Here is a 20,483-nt window from a genome sequence, read left to right on the forward strand (position 1 = left end):
TGAGGGAGTATATCCTCAATAAAACTGGACGGTCTTGCTTAAAAAGAGCTGTTGAATGACGTCAGAACAGACGTTTATTAAAAAAATGTAGTCGTCCGACCGAAAAAAAAAAACAAAATCGCCGATCACCGAGTACAGTCAAACAGAAAATGCTATAAACTTGGAACTTGGTACAGGTATTTAAAAAAGTGTACAAAAAAATAAAACAAAAGATCGAAAATACGTTGCCCGCAAAAATGAGTATCTCAATTTTTGAACACACCTAGTAAACTCAAAGTTTCAGTAAATCGAAAGTATGACAATGGTTTCAATTTAAGAAGTTTGACTATTAGCATATTAGGTAATTATTAAGATGGTTTATTTGTTGGTTCTAGGTATCGTAATCTGCTAAATGAAAACCGCGATGTTTTTAGTTAAATTTAATTTAAAAACTAACCTAACACTAACACTTCCTTTTGCCTGTTACATTCTTTTCAACGAGAACAATATACTCTTTTATTCTACGAGTAACAGGTATAAAGACATTTGAATAATATAAATAATTATACTTCCAAGCAGATGTATTTTTGTATTAATAAGAGTTTGTAATAGGTAGATGGGAATAAGGGTCGAAGAGGCATCTTACACTCCTTTCACATAATATAGAATACATTTTTACTCTCCGACTATTGGTTATAAAGATAAAATAAAAGTTCAATAAAAATGTTAATCTAATTATCAACAGCAATTATCTTATCTTTATAAAAACAAGGAACACGTTACTGTTATAACCAATTTTAAAATAGTCATTTTGCTAGCAGAAATTGACGCCGTGTAGAATATTCACTTAGCTCTACTCTTTTCCAGGACCATAAAAAGCATATTTATAAGTTAACTGCGACGTGACTGTCATAAACTTTAATATTATGGATGCCACAAATTTTCGCAGCAAGTGGGCGTGTCCTGCTAATAAAATCACATTGCGCTTCGTTGGTGCTATATTGTGCTTGCTTAAAAGAGTTGAAAAGACAAGACAACAAATGGTAACGCTTAGAACAATCTAAACTGGTTCCAGTAGATTATCAGAAACTATCAAGAAATCAAAAGCCGCGGATTAAAAATAAAATAATAGGAACTTAAGCCACCTAAACCACTTTATTTACCACTAATAGACCAAAAATTCTATTTATACCGGCTGGGTGTTGTCTTAACATAAACCATAAAATTTACACATGGTTAAAATGCAGATTGTAAATATTAAAATACTTAAAAAACACTTTAATGATTTCGTTGTTACACCTGAATTATTACCTTTAAATTTTTATAGACCAATAAAATTCTGGTTAAATTTTAGGGCATTTATCTTTACTCTTATAATAAACGTAAACATAACACAAAAGTTTTTACATATATTTATCTGCACACATTGACATTTGGTTATACTATTGCACAATGAATGGGGTCGCTTTATTGCTTAGGCCTATGTTGCCTGCTTAAACATACATACAAACATAAAATAATTTGCATCAATATCTCGTCCAGAAATTAAATTAGTAATACATGCTTACGCATTCAAATGTCTTAAATCCTATTGTTTCAAACGCAATCGAAGCAATAAGAAATCGTTGTACTCAATTCTGTGTTTATCCTCAATCCACATCTGTCCCAGAGGACTCAATCGCCGAACTTCATGAGTTGGATGGCATTTGATGTTCCTGTTGATGCGACTGCGAATGAAATCTATGTTGATGGTCGTTGTTGCTAGGCATTACACTAGCATTGTTGTTGTCGCTTTTTACTCCAGGACCAGGACCACTGGCAGTTGCTAGTCGAAACGCAGCTTCGGAATGCGACCGCAAAATCACTTCAGCCTGGTGCATACGGAGCGCTGTATCCGAATCCGAATGGTGGTGGGAAGTGTGATGCGCCTGGGGGTGTGATGGGGTTTGTAGATTTGTAGGAGCAGCGGCGTGCTGCGAAAAGTTGGACGTCTGGTGGTGCTGCTGCTGTTGGTGAAGAACGTCTATATCATGAATTCCTCCTTGGTTTTGATCAGGGTCGAGGCCACCGCGCATCATATGCACATTTATGTTCATTGCAGATGATTCGTTCTGCAAATTTGGCACATTTAAGTTTGGAGACCGCTGTGAGCGCGAGTTGCTGTTGCTGGGGTGAGTGTGTACCAGCAAATGGGGCAACTGTTGCTGTTGGTTTTGTTGATGATGATGAGGATGAGAATGGTGTGAATGAGTGTGATCACCGTGCTGTAAAGTTAAATACAAAATCGAAATAATTAATTGATTGAGAATGTATATGGAGTAGAAAATATCCAAAATTTAAAAATCAAAAGCCTATGCAAAATTAACGTAATAAATTAATTCAAATCTGGTCAAAGCGTCTAAACGATTTTTTCTTCATTTGATAAAAATGCGATCGCAATATTGTTTTTAAAAGTTTCAGATTTTTTAAATTATTAGTATTTAAAATTTATAAGCCCCGTATATTTAACTTACATTTAAAGGTTTATTTTGTTTTAAAAAAATAATCTAAATTTTTAATTTATTGTTGATATGATAGTTCCATATATACATATTCTAATTTATGCCCCTGGTTAGGAATCAACACCGCACCATAGTGTCCCTCAGTGCGAACCGCACTACAGATTGTAATGATTTTCAATATTTTAGATCAATCAATCAATTAAAAAACGAATTGTAAATAATTCAAAACCATTTAAATTTACAATCCTTCTAATTGAAAATTTCTTAATATGGGATACTTACATGCTGTTGGTAAGGGCTAGGGCCATTGCTAGTAGGATTGTTCATTCGCATGGCAGCGGCCAAATTAACCACAGCTGCTTGCACCGCCGCGCTGGGTACTGCTGAGGCTTCGACTCCGTCCTGTGGCCGCGAAGCAGCAACGGCTGCGGCAGCTGCGGCCATCAGAGACATTCGGTTAGCAACGTGCAAATCTGCATCTATGGGATATTGGCCTGATCCCGGAAGTCGAAGCTCAGCTATCTTATTTGAGCTGGAGTTGTTGGATGTGCAATTGTTGTTATTCAGGCTGGTTACGTTGTTCTGGTTGCTACTCTCATTCTCACTCAATCCATGTTCGACGTCTTGATCTTGATCAGACGTTGTTGACGACGTTAAACGACCGTTCGAAGAGCATTCGGAGTTTGCGGAAGGTGAAGGACACTTTGAGATTGATCCCTCCGAATTGTGGGCACCCATTGGCAAAACGTTTCCGGCATCTACAATTCCAATTCTGTTACCGGTGGCACTGCTGGCAGCCAAGGTTACAGCTAGGAGGGATTCCCGTTCCCGTTGTTCCGCAGCTGCTCGAGACTGATCATAAAATTTTATAAAACGAAATTATTTATTTCTTCTATTTATTCTTATTATGATATGAGTTAAAAACAGCTTAAAACATACCAAAACGTACTGAGCCGCAAATTGATGTTTCGGATCCATGCGCATCGATTCCATGTGTGTTAGAAGGCCTGTAAAAAGAAAAGGATTATTTCGATTTCACTTTTGTATAGATGACTTAGTGTAGCACCATTTTCATGAGTAAAGACTGCCTGGCAAACGCTACACGGCCACATTCTCAGGCTGTTTGTAAGTTGAGAGTTCTCGGCGTGGCATGCTAGATGTTTTCTTAGGGATCCCTCGTTGACGTAATGTTTGCCACATACTGGACAGGGATGGTTCGCTGTCCTTCTTTTGCCTAGATAACTGTCGATAAAATTGGAGCAACCAGCTGTAGTCAGTTGAGAGCTCTGAGCGCAGTTAGATTCAGAAGTGCATTGCGCGGAAATCTGTTCGTTGGTAGTTCCAGTTCCATTTCCGCTCTCACTGCCTGTAGCGTCCTGATTCAGATCGTTGAAATGAGATAAGGCTGACCAGAAAAATACAAAATTAACATTGTCGTAAAAATCCACCTATTGTTAATAATAATAATAAGTTCCATATATTTATACCCGTTACTCGTAGAGTAAAAGGGTATACTAGATTCGTTGAAAAGTATGTAACAGATAGAAGGAAGCGTTTGCGACCCTATAAAGTTTATATATTCTTGATCAGGATCAATAGCGAAGTCGATTGAGCCATGTCCGTCTGTCCGTCCGTCCGTCCGTATAAACGCTGAGATCTCAGGAACTACAACAGATACAAAGTTGAGATTAACCATAAAGATTCTTGAGGTCCCGGGACAGCGCAAGTTTATTTCCGCATCCTGCCACGCCCACTCTAACCCACAAATCGCAAAAAACTAAAATTGCTAAAATCTCAGGAACTATTGGAGCTAGAAAGTTGAAATTCAGAAAGTATAATCTTTAGATGCTAGCGCATCTTATTGTGGTTCTACTATCCGGCCACACCTACCCATACGCCCACAAGGCTCAAAAGACCGTTTTCGGATTTTCTAGAAAAGTTGATATCTCGGTAACTGTAAGAGATAGAAAGTTCGGATCAAGCATGTAAGTTTTTATAATGCTCCCAATGCGAATTGGTTTTTTCCGATCAAGCCACGCCCACTCTAACGCCCACAAACCGCGGAAAACTGTGGCGTCTATAATATTACTATGAATGCCTTCGTTTGACCTTGAACGAGTATACCTTATTTCTGGTAATATCTATCGATTTACCAAAGAACATTATTTTGCTATTTATAAAGAAATTAAAGTTATAAGGCCTCACATGGGCAGTGACGTCACTATAAGCATACTCAACATACTTCCTCTGACAATAGGTGGCGCCTTGTGAATTTCCACTAGCAAAATTAATATTTTAAAATTGTGTAAAACAGTAACGGGTATCTTATAGTCGCGGCGCTCGACTATAGCGTTTCCTCTTGTTTTTTATTGGATTTTGTATTGTTTTGACGATTAAATAAAATAGTTGAAATTTTACTTGTAAGTAACAATGAAAGTTGATATTAACTTTAGGCTTCAGGTCAAATATGTCTATAAAATATTATATAAGATTCAGAAAATCCTTAAGAGACGACTACATACTACAAGAAATTGAAATTTAAATTAAAATTTTAAAGCCTAATTGTCTTGACTTTGAAAAACACCTAAAGTAATTGCTCGATTAAAAAATGTATTTCTGTTTATAGATATACGAGTAGACCGAATAAATATAAATTATTCTATTCCGTGCATATTTAAAAAAAAAACGTAAAACGTGACCTTTTGGGTTTCTTTCTCTTACATTACCGAAGCCGAGATGTTTATAGGGACAGTTTAGACAGGTTAAGACAGTTCAAGATGAAAAATGTATTTGAAAATTTTTGGTAAATCAACAGATATTTACGAAAAAAGTTATACAAGCCATAAGGAATACATACAATTTAATACTATGGACGCTATAGCCATAAATTGAACATTAAACAAATAAGTGATGGACACTTATAGTTACCGATATTTCACTGTTTTAAGAAAAAGCGTCTACCGTGGCCGGACTTTTGTACCACCGTGAGATGCGCTGGCACTCGACTCGACCATAATGAAATGCGATGGCATCTCAAGATTATACATACCAGCTTTCTAATTTGTACTCTAAGTAACGAGTAGAAAAATTAATTTTTTTACATCGAATAAATCCATTACCTCATATATTATAAGAAAAAGATCACGAAATATTCAGATGTCTTACCTAAATATTTCACTCGATTGTAAATATTTGACTTTGTATGAAAATCTTCTTAAATTAAGAAATATATTTGATCTTATGCCTTTGAAATTTATTAAATTAAATTATTTAAAATCTGGTCTTTACCTGATCCACCAGGGGCAGTATTTTTTTCTTTATGGACGTGTTTCATATGATCCACAAGAGCTTCGGTACCAAGGAACAGTTTATGGCACACAGGGCAGGACGTGGCGTTAGGACCACCTATTAGGGCGGCATGCTGTTGCAGGACACCTAGGTGCAGCTGCAGCTCCTGTTTGTAAGTCGTAGTGAATTAAGTTACGAAAGGATCGAAAGAGCAAATGAGGGAGTTTTAATGATAAATCGTACTTACCTTAGATGTGTGTGTTCGCAGGCTAGATTCTGTGGCAAAACCTTTTCCACAAATGTTGCAGTGGAATGGACGGTTTTTTGCACGTTCTACCTGAGCGTCATGGTTACGTAAATGTTGCTGAAGATTCGAAAGTTGTATGAAAGCTCGACCGCAATCTGGCAGGTGACATTTATAGGGTCGTTCTCCTAAAAATTAAAAATGAATAAATCGGTTTAATATTATATTTTTTTAAACGATTAAATTCTAGTGCGTGCGATTCCCTGTCGGTGTGAGCATCACGTTCTTTTTTTGGAACCGGTGACGCCCACAAGCCCCAACAAAAAACAGTCGTCTATTATATTAACGTTAAAGGTTTGGTTTAACTGTAAATACTTTTTTATTTGTGAATACCTATTAATCTGTAAAAAATTTGTAAATTATTTGTCAAATTTTAAAATATATATATTCTTGATCAGGATCAATAGCTGAGATTTTAGGGACAATAAGAGATAAAAAGGTGATGTAAAGCATGTCGATTCTAGAGATGCCTAGTTAGCTCAACTGTGGTCTTTTTGTATATGAACGCTGAGTTATTTGGAATTAAAAGTGCTAGAAAGTTAGGCTTGAGCATGCATAAATTAATTTTTTTAATTTTTCCTGAATATTATCTTAAAATCGTGCAATTAAATATAAAGTTGAAGGTCAGTGACAGCTAAAGAGTCAGAGAGATACTAAAAAGTTTAAGCTACATGGTGTCATTTTGCTTTCGACAAAATTAATTGCCAAAATTGAAAGAAGCCAGACCACGAACAAATCTCAAGTACATCTTGTTGCCCAGCAGTCAACTTAGAAACTCCAAGTAACTGGATGTTCACTTATCGCTGACACGTAATGACTACCTTAACACCACGTTATTTTACGGATCACTTTAAGCGCTTTAAAGAGTGCACTGACTGGTGTGCAGCTTGACTTGGCGGCCCTTCTTCGCTTAATGGGCTGTGCTATCCATTATCCATTCCGCAAGTTTTGTCCCGCGCCGTCAGCGTTTAAGGAACCGGCCGGGCTGGGACCTTGTATGGTATAATTACCCAATCCTACTTCGCGGCGATGGGAAACCCCGTCCTTTAAAAGGAAGAATTCAATTTCTGCCTAAGCTACTCCTATTACTGGGGTTAGGTCGAAACTGGTTTTCAATTAAAGGCAACAAAAAAATTAAAAGCTAAAAAATACAAATAGGCTTTGTAAAGTTGCAATCAGGTGTGTATATTATTTAATGACAAAGTGGTGGATACGGATTGGGACCACACGAACAGGAAAGGAAAATGACATTGAATGCAGCTAATGACGTTGAATATTTGTGTATTTTCAAGACCGTACATATACACATCCCTTACAGCTGTCATTTCAAGCATAATTTCGAAGGTGGGAGGGGACTGGCTACTGACTTAAAAGCTCTTCCAGTTTATTTAATTATCTTTGCCATTGCCATTTGAAATTCCGCCCGCTGCTTTGTAGCTACAATCATGTAACTTATTATACGGACGCAAAAAGATTTTTAGGAAAAAGACGAAAAGCAAGGCGAGATGAGATCAGTTTAAAGAAGAAACCCTAAAGAAACCCTGTGCAATCTTTATTACCTTTGTAATTACAATTATAATAATAATAAATAAATTCTAAGTGTCAAATCATCAGAATAATAAAAGCAGTTTTTCGTCTCGTAAAATAAAAATATAAAATGAACAAGGCAAATTCATATTAGATGTTCTTACAAATACATTTGTTACATTTGTTATTGTGTCATTAAAGTACTATTTCAACTGTAATGGTATAAAAACACAGATAGCCAAAACTAGTTTTCTTTGTTGCTATAAAATTACCAAAAAGTTGTAAATAATCAGAAAAAACATATTAAATAACTGTCCGATGTTAAAAAATGTTATACAAAATCTAATCAAACCCTAAATTATGTAAAGTATGTAACAGGTAGGATAAAGCGTTTTTGACCCTATAAAGTATATATATTCTTGATCAGGGTCTGTATGAATGCTGAGATCTCAGGAACTATAAGAGCTATAAAGAGATTAAGCTGTAGACTCTTAAGACCTACTCAGCATCCTGCAACGCCCACTTTAACACCCACAAATCACAAAAACTAAAATCGCTGAGTTCTCAAGAACTACAAAGAGCTACAAAGGTGAGATAATCTTGAAATGGCAGCGCATCTTAAGGTTTGCGCTTTTTGTAAAAACTGGGAGATGTCGATTACTATAAGTGCTAACATTTGAGATTAAGCGTGCAGTTTCTAATGATGCCCCCCCTGGCCTCGTCCACTCTAAAACCAAAACGCGCAAAGCAAAAACGCTAAGATCTCGGGAAAGTATTCTAGAGATGCCACCGCAGGTCCAGGTGATTTTTTATCCGGCCGTGGCGGTTACATTACCAAAATTTACGTTTTAGTTTGACCGAGTATAAGCGTTTATCGAATTACCAAAATGTTTTGAAAGAGTAGGCTATAAGACCTCACATGGGAAGTGATTTTACTATCAGTTATTCAACATATTTCTTCTGAGAACAGGTGTTGGCTTCGTAAATTTCCGATAGAAAAATGAATATTTGAAAACTGGATAAAACCGTTACTGTTTTTTTTTATATTCGCGGAACACGACTTTAGAGTTTCTTCTTGTCTTGTTGACTACAGGTTATCGTTTCAAAAATCATTTCGTCAAAAGCTTTAAAAACTTTAATACGTCTATATAAAATAAAGCTAGCAAGTGTTTTGTTGTAACAGATGTTTTGGAATATGAATCAATCCTTCTACATATGTATAAAATTGAAAGTTGAAAATACTATGTTCCGAATATGCTGATCTGGTGTACCATGTGCATGGGCCAAGAACTCACCTGTGTGCAGCCGAGTATGCTGCTGGACATGCGATAGCTGCTTAAATCTACGATCACAGTAGGAGCACTTGTACGGCTTCTCTCCAGTGTGCACTCGGATGTGTTGCACGAGCTGGTGGTTACTGGAAAAACTTTTCATGCATTGTTGGCACTGGTGCGGCTTAGTATCCGAGCCGGGCGTGATGTTGCCTACCAAATTAGTCGTACCGGTCACGCCGTGGGTTCCTAGACCGACGCGTGGAATCTGCTGCTGAATTTGCTGCATCGCGCTTTTGTGCATGAAAAGCTGTAAGTCAAAGAGGTGTCGGTTAGTTAAGCAAACAGATATGCAATAAAGTCTTGGCGTAGGCAGTGTACACCTCAACCGAAAAACCCCACTAATTCTTTAAGTTGGTCATTCTGTCGCTGCGTCTGTAATACTAGTTATATTTAAATATTTATTTTTCCCCGTTTTGCAATAATTGCCAGTTTTGTATGATATTTTTTATAAACTTTTTAATATAAATGTGTACCGTTGCATGTCGTACAAGTTAAAAATATGTCAGCAAAATAAGAACTTTTTGTGAACATTAAAAAAAAATATAAATAAACATGTACATTAGTGGTAAAGGTGACGTTTTTAGGTGCTGCTTAATTGTTTACTCATATTGTGAGGTCATATTTCGTTGTGTTTTTGTATAATTTATTATTAAGGCCAATACCAAGCTATTAAGCAAATTTTAACGATCGAAATTGTACATTAACAATTTATTTTTCTTTCTTAAAATATTGAACAGCATTTTACTCACACATAAAACCACTTTATAAATATAAAAAAGCAAAAGGAATTTAAGAAAATTTTTTACACACATGATGCAATCTACAAAGTTATAAGTTTGAAAGCATCAAGTTTAAACTTGCACATCATGTTTTTTGATATAAATACTAAGTTTTTATATATTATTTGAAAGTATACTGTGATGGTTGTACAAATTCTCGACGATCGAGCGAAATCGAATTTTAAATTGTAAAAAACCAGCTAATAATAAAGCAAATATTAAAAGCTCACATAGTTCATTTCAACATTTACTATTTTAATAAGATACAAAAAATTTGCAAAAAAATTAAATAAAAGAGCTTTAGAATAAATTAATATTGGTGAAGATTTTCCCTGTAACATCCGAAATAGAATTATAAAGCTGTGGTTTATTAAGAGACAAACATTAAAAATTGTGGAGTACTATACGAGTATATGAAGATTAAGACGAAGACTATTTATGCTTAGTTACTGTGATTGTTGTTGTCAGCAGGATTGGATTTTTATACATGTATTACATAAAATATATATTTATTAAATTGGCAATGGAGGGATTAAATTAAAAGTAAAGGCGAACGTATAAATGTATATACCAAAAAAATGCATTGAAGAAAGCATAAAATGTTTGATATTTAATCTGATACTCTTCATATCCGAAATATATGACCCGTAAATTTAGAGTAAAACTTTTAATATATTCGTTAAAGCATGGTATGGTGTATCATTTCCCTCTCAATAACTTATATACATATAGATGAAATGTTAAAGTTTTGGATTGTATTTAAATATTCTTTTTTATTAATACATGTGCATGTTCCAAAAGCTTTTTAATATCGGAATTGATAAACACTTTAAAAAACGGACACATAGAGAGTGAGGTCGCTTTTCATTTGAATAATTTTGACATAGACATTCATTTAACAATCAAATCCCAATGGTAGGATGCTTCCGTGTGCCTGGCTTTTCAAAGAATGCAATTATATTTCCCTGTCATACATTTCTTTTTGTTAAAATATGCACTTCTAATCAGTTTTGATTCCAATTTCTTATTTTACGAAGATAATATACCTTAATTTCTCTAATCATACATTTATCAATTTTTTCCTTTTCAAAAGAAGTAGGTAGGGATCTATATAAATATTCGGAAAAAGGATAGAACTAGGTGCAGCATGAAAGCGAAGGGGAATGGCCACGCTGAATTCGTGTAGCTCTCTGGTTGGTTGGCAGGCGAGCAATGGCTTGCTTCCACTGGTAGCGGCTTTTGTATCCTTCTATCGTATAGCCACGGCCACTCGGTTTTGCCTGAGACAGAATGCAGCTTTTATTCACTTGGTTTTAGTTGGTATGTGGATAGTAGCGACAGGGTACTTGTAAGTGTTTACCATTAGTCTTGAAAACGCGTAAATACAGAGGCAAATGGGATGCCGATAAAATAAGAGAATTTGTTCAGCCGAGTAATTAAAGGAGCCTCTAAGAGCGATATTTGTATGTTTTGACTTGTAATCTAATAAAATCTAGCTCAATATTATAGATAAGTTATAATATTTTGTAGGTATTCCTTATATACTAACACCAAAACAAAAATTGTCCCCATAAACAATTCAACAAAAAACTATTAATTTTTTTTATATACTGCATAAGTTTTTTATCTGAGCTATTATAATAACCATTGTCAAATTAAGGTAAAAAAGATGCAATAAGAGCGCGCCTGAAAGTTTTCTTCTACTGTGTACATGCTTTTTCACTACTTCGTTCTCCTCCCTTATTCGTTTTAGTTTTTTTTCGTATCATCACCCCGCACCGTCCCTCTTGAGTCAAGTTCTTGCCAACCTTCAGACACTGGACCCCTAGTGCCACGGACGCAAACTCGAAGAGGGATGGACTTAGGTCCGCCGACCACTTCAACCTTGTCTTAGGGGTAGCAGGAGGCGGCAACCATTGCTTCTTTTCGTTCTGCGAGTCGTTGAGGTGAGTGAAATAAAAATGGTTGAAAAAACGTGAGGGGTGGACAATGAGCTCGTACGGCTGGGTGCGAGTTCGTTTGTTTGTGTGCAAGCGAAGCACACACATATGTAAAATATATGTTCAAAAACACATAAACAAAATTTACGAATGTGTTAGTCATAGAAGACAAAACATTTTAGGGAAGGTCAAATGTTCGGGACGCTGGTTCTTTAAATATACGTATAATTCGAAGTTACTTTGCTGCTTTCTGTACACTTCTTCAAATTGTTGAGAACAAAATAAGAAAATATTTGATAAAGATAGGAACGGATCAATTAGTTAAAATAATTATATGTCTTAAAACAGTTTTATTGTATAGAAAATTTCTAATTTCTTTATAAATTAAAAACATAGTACTTTAAATTTGATTAAAGTCAATATTTTTGACTACGCAGTTCGTCAAAAAAAGACAATTGGTGATTAATAATATATATATGTACATATGTTGGAAATATATATAATAATTGAATTGGTTATATGTATACATATATATTACGATGTAATAAATAAATTAAAATATATATAGAATTTTAAACAACGGTTAAAAACGGCAATCAACTTGTAATACACTTGCGAATTTGGAGATTTCATTACAATAAATAGTATAAACACAAGTATTATGTATGAAACACCGAAAAGTCGCCCGATCGGTAAAACCTTTTTCAGGGTATATGTATGTACAAAACAATATGAATTGTGGTTGGAACTACCCATAACTTTAAAAATTGGCGTTAATTTGCCAAAAATTTCCCAAAACCGATATATAAAAAAAGAAAAATAAAAGAAAATTGTATACAATTTACTGATCAATATATTTAATTAGGTTAATCTTTAGTAAGACCTATACACTTTTTTAAATTATAAACTTAAAAATTCCATTATTTGAACATAAATCAGTTTTTAGTGGTTAAACTAATATAAAAATGAGCAATAGGTTTTCATTATTTTAATATATTATAGGTCGATATATTTAAATTTGTTTGTAAAATTTAAGTAAAATCATATTAATGAAATAAAAATAATTTCGCTTAAAAGCCTTCGAACTTTAAGGGTCAGATTTCTTTTGAACGAATTCGGACAAATAAGTAATTTATCTATTTATGAGACTCGTGGAAGCTCATACACATTGATTGTAATAAGTGTGCGGAAGTGTTTGGTGATGTTCTGTACTGCAGCTGTGTACTTGTACAGTGTCTTTGACGAGGAAGAGTACTATACACAACGGAACAGATGCCAACTCACTCGTTGTAGGGTTGACCAACATTCTTCAAGGGTGCGTTCACTGATCGCGGCGGCGCTGCTCGACCGGGAAAGCTGAAGCTGAAATACAATCAAAAATAAATATTGTTATTAAAAATACGTCTGACGGACAACTGCATTTCCTATTAAGAATATATACGTGTAAAACCTTTTCTTAAACTTAATATATATATATTGCAAAATTATGTTAAGTCACTTTAACGTGGCAAATTTGTAGATGTAGAAATAGTTTTTAAATATGATATATGTTTTATACTTATGTTTTCTATCTCGCAAAACTATATTCACATATATTTTTTAAATTGTTTGTTTGAAAATTATGTGTAAAATAAACATGTTTATATAAGCAGTGTGTTATTCAAATAAATAATTTAATATGAACATGATTTATTGTAAAGCTTTTTGCCTATTTTACAAAGGTCCACTGTTATATTCTTTATAATTCGAAAAGCTCTTAAATTATTAAATTTAAATATTAAATTTAAATTTTGATTAATGATAAAATAAAAATTACATCGTGCTCCTGTTCACAGTCAAGTGTCATTGTATACGTATAGACCTAGACAGGCGATCGTAAAACGAAATAAAATTGAACGAATACAACACAGTTCTCTTGCCGCGTAAATATTTAAAATTTGGTTCGACGATTTGTAATACAAATTTTTTTGATTTTTTTGGTGGTATTAAGGTTTTTTGTTCGTTCCCGAGTTAAAGATTTGCGAACTTTACAGCACTTGTGTGTCATGTTAGGCACAATCTGTTAAACTACTTTAACACCGAAAATCGCCTTTTAATCTTGAAAAACTTGAAAAACTTTAGTGATCCAAATGCGATTGCTATCCTTAGATACAGTTTTGGCGGTCGGTGCATAAAAATTTGTATCACGATTACGAAAATAGTTAGCGCACGAACGAACTAAATTAAGTTAAGCAATCATATTAAGCTACGCGAAGCGGACCGAGGCACACAACCTTACGGTCTGAGGTCCTTTGAACTTCTGCCGGCTCGGCGAATTATCATCAACAAACGGGACACTATGTGATTGCTAGGGGGTTCTTCTTGAACTATCCTGTTGTTGCGACGACGTCGTTTCTGCCGCTGCCACAATCGAGCTTCTAATTCGGCATCTCTTTCTCTATGCCTTATTATTGTTATCTTGAAGAAATAAAAAAAAATACAGAAAGAAAAAGCTCCCGAAAGAACGGCATCTTGCGCTCTCTTTTCTCTTTTCCTAGTGCGCGAAGGGAAGTCAAGTCCAGGGGAAAGAAAATTATGGCAGCGGCAGAGTTTACTTCTGGACTAGGAACGGTAAACTTACTTATATAAAATATGTATATATGGTGTGTGTGTATTATTAAACAGAACCTGAACTTGCATCCCCATTTCGGTCCCCGTAACTTATTGTATAAGTGAGCTGAGGTAAAGATTCCCCACACACTATACATAGGAGATACATTAGGAAAGGCAGAACTCGGCAATGCGGGTTACTTCAATACTTTAAGAATAGCTAAAAACTAAGCGAGGATAAGACTACTCTTTGTTCTTCCTTCTCTATTTCTCTTACCATTTCTCTCGGGTCATAGCTATTTCTCTCTCCCACTCCCTAACTATGTGTAACTTAACATAACCACCCACCCATTTTTCTTTACCCCTCATTAATTTCCAAACCGTCATCCCAAAACAAATCGTGATCTGGCGAAATACAGAGATATTTTGATGGGACAAGGAAAAGGAAAAAATTAAAACAAAGGAGAAGCGCCGCTACAGCTCCTTAAACGACAAGAAAGCTAGCACCATAAAGGACGTTCCCAAGGCGACCAAGAGTGCAGCATAGTCTTGAGACTCACCGAGCCTGTGGACGGAATTTACACCTTTTGAGCTGGAACGAAAGTGAGCTTTTCAAATTTCCCTCGTGTAAAAGGGGTTGCTAAAGGGATGTTTTGAATGCTCTTAAATGGGTGCAATTAAGAGACATGGAAAAGAGAAATTTTGAAAAAGAGACTACTTTTGAAAAGACACAAAACGAGCTAACACATTTTACGAAAGACGTTGAAGGAACAAGCCAAACAAATAAAAAAAGACGTGCACTCTATTTAAAAAATTCGTAGTCAAAACAAGTTGAATTGAAAGTTCTCGTTTGAGGTTACTTATAATACACTTAAGGCACCAATTAACTTAAATATTTGATAAGAATTTATTTATTAAACATCTAAGCGTTCACGTTTATTTATTTTAGTATTTAATACGTGAGTTATTACTAAAGGGCTAAGATCATATGATTTGAAATTGTGTTCCTTTGGAAAAACATCCTTCTCCTTTTTTCGAATACGAAAACTTAAATTTTGTTAAAATTTTAAGCGCGGGAAATATTTTTTAACAAAGGCAAGCAATTGTAAGTGCTTTTAACAAATTGAACAATTTTGTAACAAACAATATTTAATACATATTTATCACACCGAAATCTTATATAGAACACAATTTAATCTAATCTATCCGTATACATATGTGCATACAAATATACTCATTTTTAAACGCAAAAAATAGATAGTACCTGAATTTCACTTGTCATTTTGTCGTTGTTGTATTTGATGTCGGGCGTCGTGCTACCAGCGGATGGCGTTGTGCAGTTCTGCGGAGACTGCTGACCTTGCGACAAGGTCTTGTTGATCATTGTTGCCCCTGGTCTGGGTCCTGTTAGTGCCCCTGAATTAGAGCTGCCTCCTGTCCCGGGTGACATTGACTTATATTGAGGCGCTTGCGAGGCTTGGCCTGCTGTCTGCTGCTGGTGAGTCTGTAAGTTGGATTTTAATTCATCGGACTCCGTATTACATTCGCGAATTTCAATGGTCATCGCTCGTCCCTCTGCTTCGGAAGCTTCTCTTGCCTGTGCCTCCCCTACATCGTAGAAATCTCCGCCGTATAAAGGCTGGGCCTGCGGATGAGCCAGCGGCTGGCGGCACTCGTCGATCGACTGGGGGGTTGCCCTAGCATCCATCTCCTGTTTGGGCTTGATCCCACATAAGGCATTCAAGGAGCTATGGCCATAGTTGCGCAAGGAATTCGGCGTCTGGTCCGCTATTGGTGAAAGGTTGTTTTGCATGGCTGTAGATTTAAGGTGTGCCGCCGCAGCCGCTGCCGCAGCCGCATTAAACAACAGGTGGTGGCTGCTTAGCTGGGGCGACTGCGAACCACGAAAGGAGTCTCCCACGTATGACTGTTGCTCCGGGTGCTGTTGCAGTATGTGGCTGGACTCAACTTTGCCCAGATGAGGATGAGGGCTGGATAAGACAATTGAGCTACTGCTGTTCACTGGACCCGAGCCCATAATGGGGACACCTGAGTGGACTTCGGCCAACAGCTCGTGCTCCTGTGAAATGGAGTGGTGCACTGTGGGATGGTGTTGTGGCTGTTGATTCGGTGGCGAATTGTACTGATGAAGCGCCGTTTGCAAGCCAAATGGGGCCCGTGCCTGCTGCCAGAAGTCTGCGCCGTCCATTTTAAACATTCGGAACAATTTTTTTACGAGTATGCCAATGTTGTTTTCCCTGCTCACAGGTCTTGACTGATCTAGTAGACCAACAGGACGATTGCTTCTGACCCTGAACTTAACTCTCGGCTGGCAACTTCTAGTGGTTTGGACCTGGCCAAAACATCGTAATTTCATATCATGTCTCCTGTAACATAAAAATATTCGATCAAAAAAATGTGAGCATCGTGCCTTAGTTAAGATAACAAAGATATATATGCCTGTTACTCGTAGAGTAAGTAGAATATGTAATAGGAGCTTTTACGACCCTATAGCTCATGTTTAGACATATGTTTTTTATCACAATAAGTAGACGTTGAAATTAGCTAATGAAGAAATATGATATTGGCCGCTTTCGAATATAGTGTATGGAGAGTATTACATTGTGTCACGATAAAAAATATTTGGAAAATTGGTAAAACACTTTGGTCAAGTGCCCCAACTATCAGATATCTGTACCGAGGTAATAAAACATTTCCGACTGAAAAGTAGTCGACTTAACCATTTCGGTCCATATTAAAGACATAGATTGTTAAGTTAACGGATGCAGATTACATTGATTTACCATGCCCTTAATGTTTTCATTTGATTAATTTTTAGAAACTTTTTACCTGGTCGACTTAACCATTTCGGTCCATGTTAAAGACATAGATTGTTAAGTTAACGGATGCAGATTTCATTGATTTACCAACATTTTTATAAAATTGGAACACAATTCACAATTAATTTTCTTAATTCTGCTTTAGTGGCCAGTGACCTAACCACCACTAAATTAACATTATTTATTCAGTTCTAAGAGCAGATGACTCTGGTAATATTGTACACAGCATTAGTTTTTGATAGTGCCTTTTTTGAAATTGGATAACAAAATAATTATAGTGCAAGGCTTTCGACCATTGCGTTAATTTTACTTTTTGCAATGAAAATTGGTTCTCACGATAATATTAAATAGTTTAAATAATTTATTTTTAAAATTTTAAGATTGCCGCACCAACTTTTCCACCTATTTAAGTTGAACAACAGTATCGGTTCCCGAGAATTTATTTTTGTGGAAGACTACACCATATTTACAACCCGAAGTGATTAAAAATATTTTATTTCCTAATCTCTATTATTTTAAAATGAAATGAATACTAAATTAATAAAAATTTTTTAAGGTTTGACCATATTCCTTTTTCTCCAATGAGTTTTTTTAAAAGGAAAAAATAACACAATATTTTATCCATTAAACACTAAACAATATAATAAATATTTTGAAACAAATATTTGCACGGAAAATATAAAAATAAAAAAAGTCTTGATTTAAAGATAAAAAACTTTTTGATATCAAACTTTTGGGAGATTTTTGCTCTTTTCGACCGCTTTACCTCTTTACGAGGTTATTTTGGTATATAAAATATAAAACATTTCTATGCACGGCCTCAGATACGGCTACGGTTACAGCTGAGATTTCGAATCTGCTTTCAGTAAACAGTAATGATAACCTGGCGGCACGCGAGTCATAGAAAAACTAATTTGGCCGCCGCCTTGGCCAAGTATAAATATGACTGTTGCTGGGGGTTCAGACACGTCTCGCTTAGAAATAGAACTTGTACACAAAAGTGGAGTCGGCTTGAAGTCGAGTCAATGCCGCTGCCATCGTCATCGTCCTCGCAAAGTAAGCCAAACGTCTTCGTTTCTGGACTCAGCGCTGAAATCTTCGGAAAAACATCTTCGTCTCGTCTTCGTGGCCACCAACACCAGCATCTTCGCTCAATAGCACCAATTGTCATAGATAAATGTATAAACGCTCTCTTTTAACTTTCTCTTAGTTGACGTATCGGACAACATCGGTATATAATATATTAATTTATCAGATCAAAATTGTATTAAAAGCGCAAGTACGATCCTTAATTTGCATCTTATATATATATTTTTTTTTTAATTGCATAGCGATGCTCAATACTTACCGTGAAAGTATACGTTGATCATGATTACAATATGATGACGGTTGCAGCGCTGGTAATATTATATGAAATTACATTCGTTGAAATTCTAGTGGGCGTTTACATTCGACGATTATATAATAATAAGGTTATAATTCTGATTTAACTTATTTTTCATGTGTTACTGAATATCATTTAAACTTAAGGCCGGAATAAGGCACACGTTACGGTTTCGCGATATATTGGTAATGGAAATTCATTATTCGCATATTTGTGGTGTCACTCTCTCCAAATAGTAATGGAGACATACTGATTTAGATATATTTCGATTTTCATTTACTTAGTTGCTTTACTTTTTGTTAATTTTACATCACAATTTGTTACCCGATACCATTACCTATTTTGTGCCAAAAAGTATCACTTAACTATCGGACTTGTATTCACAAATACATATGTATTTAAGGTATATAAAAATATAACTTAATTCGATTAAATTTTAAAGTATTTTGAAGATACCCATAAATTGGCAATAAATGTACATATATACGTTTCAATCGAGATTATCTAATATAAAAATACCATATATATTTAAATTTAAGTAAATATTGTAGTGAATTACTAAGTAGCGTTATACAAATACTTTTTGTGTTATTTTCGGGGTATTGTTGTCTATATTAATTTTATCATCTTCTTGTTTTTTCAAAGTACTATTTTATTTGAATTCCTCTTATTATTAAAAACTATGAAGCCATTTCCCCTGTCGAAATATCTTAATTATGCCAGGGCGTAAGCCAGTTTTTTTGTGAAATGCTAACTGTATGGTATATGGTATTCCAAACTGTCTGTTCCGGTGTCAGTGTGTCTTGAGTAAGTCTTCAGAAAATGTATTTTGAAGTTGTCGGAATATATGGCCGTAAGACCTTTGGTAATATCAGTGCAGACCTAAAACTTAGTTTATTTCCCCTAAGTTGGTCAATTTAAGTACAGAGTTTTTATATACACAAATAAGTTATTTATTTTTTGATTCGTAGCCATGGTCGGATATATTTAAGCCTATGAATAAGAAGTTTATTAGACATAAAATGGTTTATGTTAGATTTCTTTTTGTAATAAATTTATCTCATTTTGTACTTTTGATTTCAAGTTTTCTTGACTTTTCTTTTAAAAATTATTTTTCGAACATACAAATTTTCAATCTAGTTAAGCGGTTTTTTTTCGTTGGTCGGTTTTTATTTTGGGACTTTTTTATATATTTAGGTAGTTTTATTTTCTTGGATTTGCGATGAAGTTTAAGTTAATGTTTCCATTTTTTTTATATGTGTAAGAAATCAGAGAATGAATTGTTCTGTTCTATTGACTTAAAAACTGAAGGATGGTTTAGTTAAATTGTACGATTTTATTGCTTGATAGTTTTTATTTTATGTTAAAAACTTTTCTGGTCTATTGTTTTTAGTAAAATTATGATGATCTGAAATTAAAGTAAAAGAAAAAGATATTTGTCAGATCTTCAGTCTGATTGCAGTGAAGCACAAATGCAATTGCCCAAGATTAAAAAAATCCTTGAAAACAATTGCTACGGAATTTTTTGTGCTTTTGTCTGTTATCATCCATTTTTATCTTTAATATAGTTAGTTTTTTATGCACAGTCCACAATTATTGTATATCTTATTTAATCACATTTTATAAAATAAAAATGCTCCGCGAGGTCAGGACGATCCGCAGTCGGTTGTTCTACTCCATGGAATATTGCGTTTGTGAATGCCACATCCAAAATAATTGAGAATAAAAATCATCGCTTCAGCAATACGCTGTTTGGTAACTGGAAAAGGGCACCGGAAGGGGGGAATGCCTGGGGTTCAGCGGCGTACTTATTATAAGATAAAAATTGTGTGTGTTAAACAAAAAGTGACAGCGTCGGTAGCAGCAACGAAAGCGGCGGATGTAGATTCAGGTCCTTGCACTCGGATAGGAACCAGCGCCGGCGCTCTTGGCGAATGCAATTGCAGTGTAGCTGTTTTTGCCTTTTGCAGTTTCACACTAAAAAAATTTACTTTCTTATCATTGAATTTTTAAGTTAT

The 20,483-nt window shown here is 35.2% G+C and overlaps 1 protein-coding gene and 1 long non-coding RNA gene across 3 annotated transcripts; one reads left to right on the forward strand and one right to left on the reverse strand.

Annotated features, from left to right (window-relative positions):
• Positions 1-1,332: 1,332 nt before the first annotated feature.
• Positions 1,333-18,996, reverse strand: LOC108102327 (zinc finger protein GLI2). 2 transcript variants are annotated; one of them, XM_017207118.2, is made up of 10 exons: positions 18,430-18,996; positions 15,506-16,628; positions 12,937-13,014; positions 8,895-9,180; positions 6,016-6,200; positions 5,769-5,934; positions 3,547-3,885; positions 3,420-3,487; positions 2,763-3,332; positions 1,333-2,243 (listed from the first exon to the last, which is right to left on the reverse strand). In XM_017207118.2, the coding sequence occupies exons 2-10, from the start codon at positions 16,616-16,618 to the stop codon at positions 1,668-1,670; spliced, it is 3,381 nt and encodes a 1,126-aa protein (XP_017062607.1). In that variant the 5' UTR covers positions 16,619-16,628; positions 18,430-18,996; the 3' UTR covers positions 1,333-1,667. The 2 variants fall into 2 exon arrangements, with proteins under 2 accessions (XP_017062607.1, XP_017062608.1); XM_017207119.2 differs by lacking the exons at positions 15,506-16,628; positions 18,430-18,996 and adding an exon at positions 13,469-14,045.
• On the forward strand, positions 9,088-12,622 carry LOC121530148. Its single transcript, XR_005993822.1, has 3 exons — positions 9,088-9,182; positions 11,466-11,658; positions 11,835-12,622. It is a non-coding gene; the product is annotated as an uncharacterized LOC121530148 (long non-coding RNA).
• Positions 18,997-20,483: the final 1,487 nt, after the last annotated feature.

This window comes from Drosophila eugracilis, unplaced genomic scaffold, assembly GCF_018153835.1.
Source record: "Drosophila eugracilis isolate 14026-0451.02 unplaced genomic scaffold, ASM1815383v1 contig_340, whole genome shotgun sequence".
In the NCBI taxonomy this organism is placed as follows: domain Eukaryota; kingdom Metazoa; phylum Arthropoda; class Insecta; order Diptera; family Drosophilidae; genus Drosophila; species Drosophila eugracilis.

Excerpts from the sequence above, each read along its gene's own strand:
- LOC108102327 (XM_017207118.2), bottom strand. The coding sequence starts at position 16,618 with ATGAAATTACGATGTTTTGGCCAGGTCCAAACCACTAGAAGTTGCCAG. Across the intron at positions 9,181-12,936 it reads GTTGGTCAACCCTACAACGA|CTTTTCATGCACAAAAGCGC; the intron begins GTGAGTTGGCAT and ends TTTGACTTACAG. Across the intron at positions 6,201-8,894 it reads GCATACTCGGCTGCACACAG|GAGAACGACCCTATAAATGT; the intron begins GTGAGTTCTTGG and ends TTTAATTTTTAG.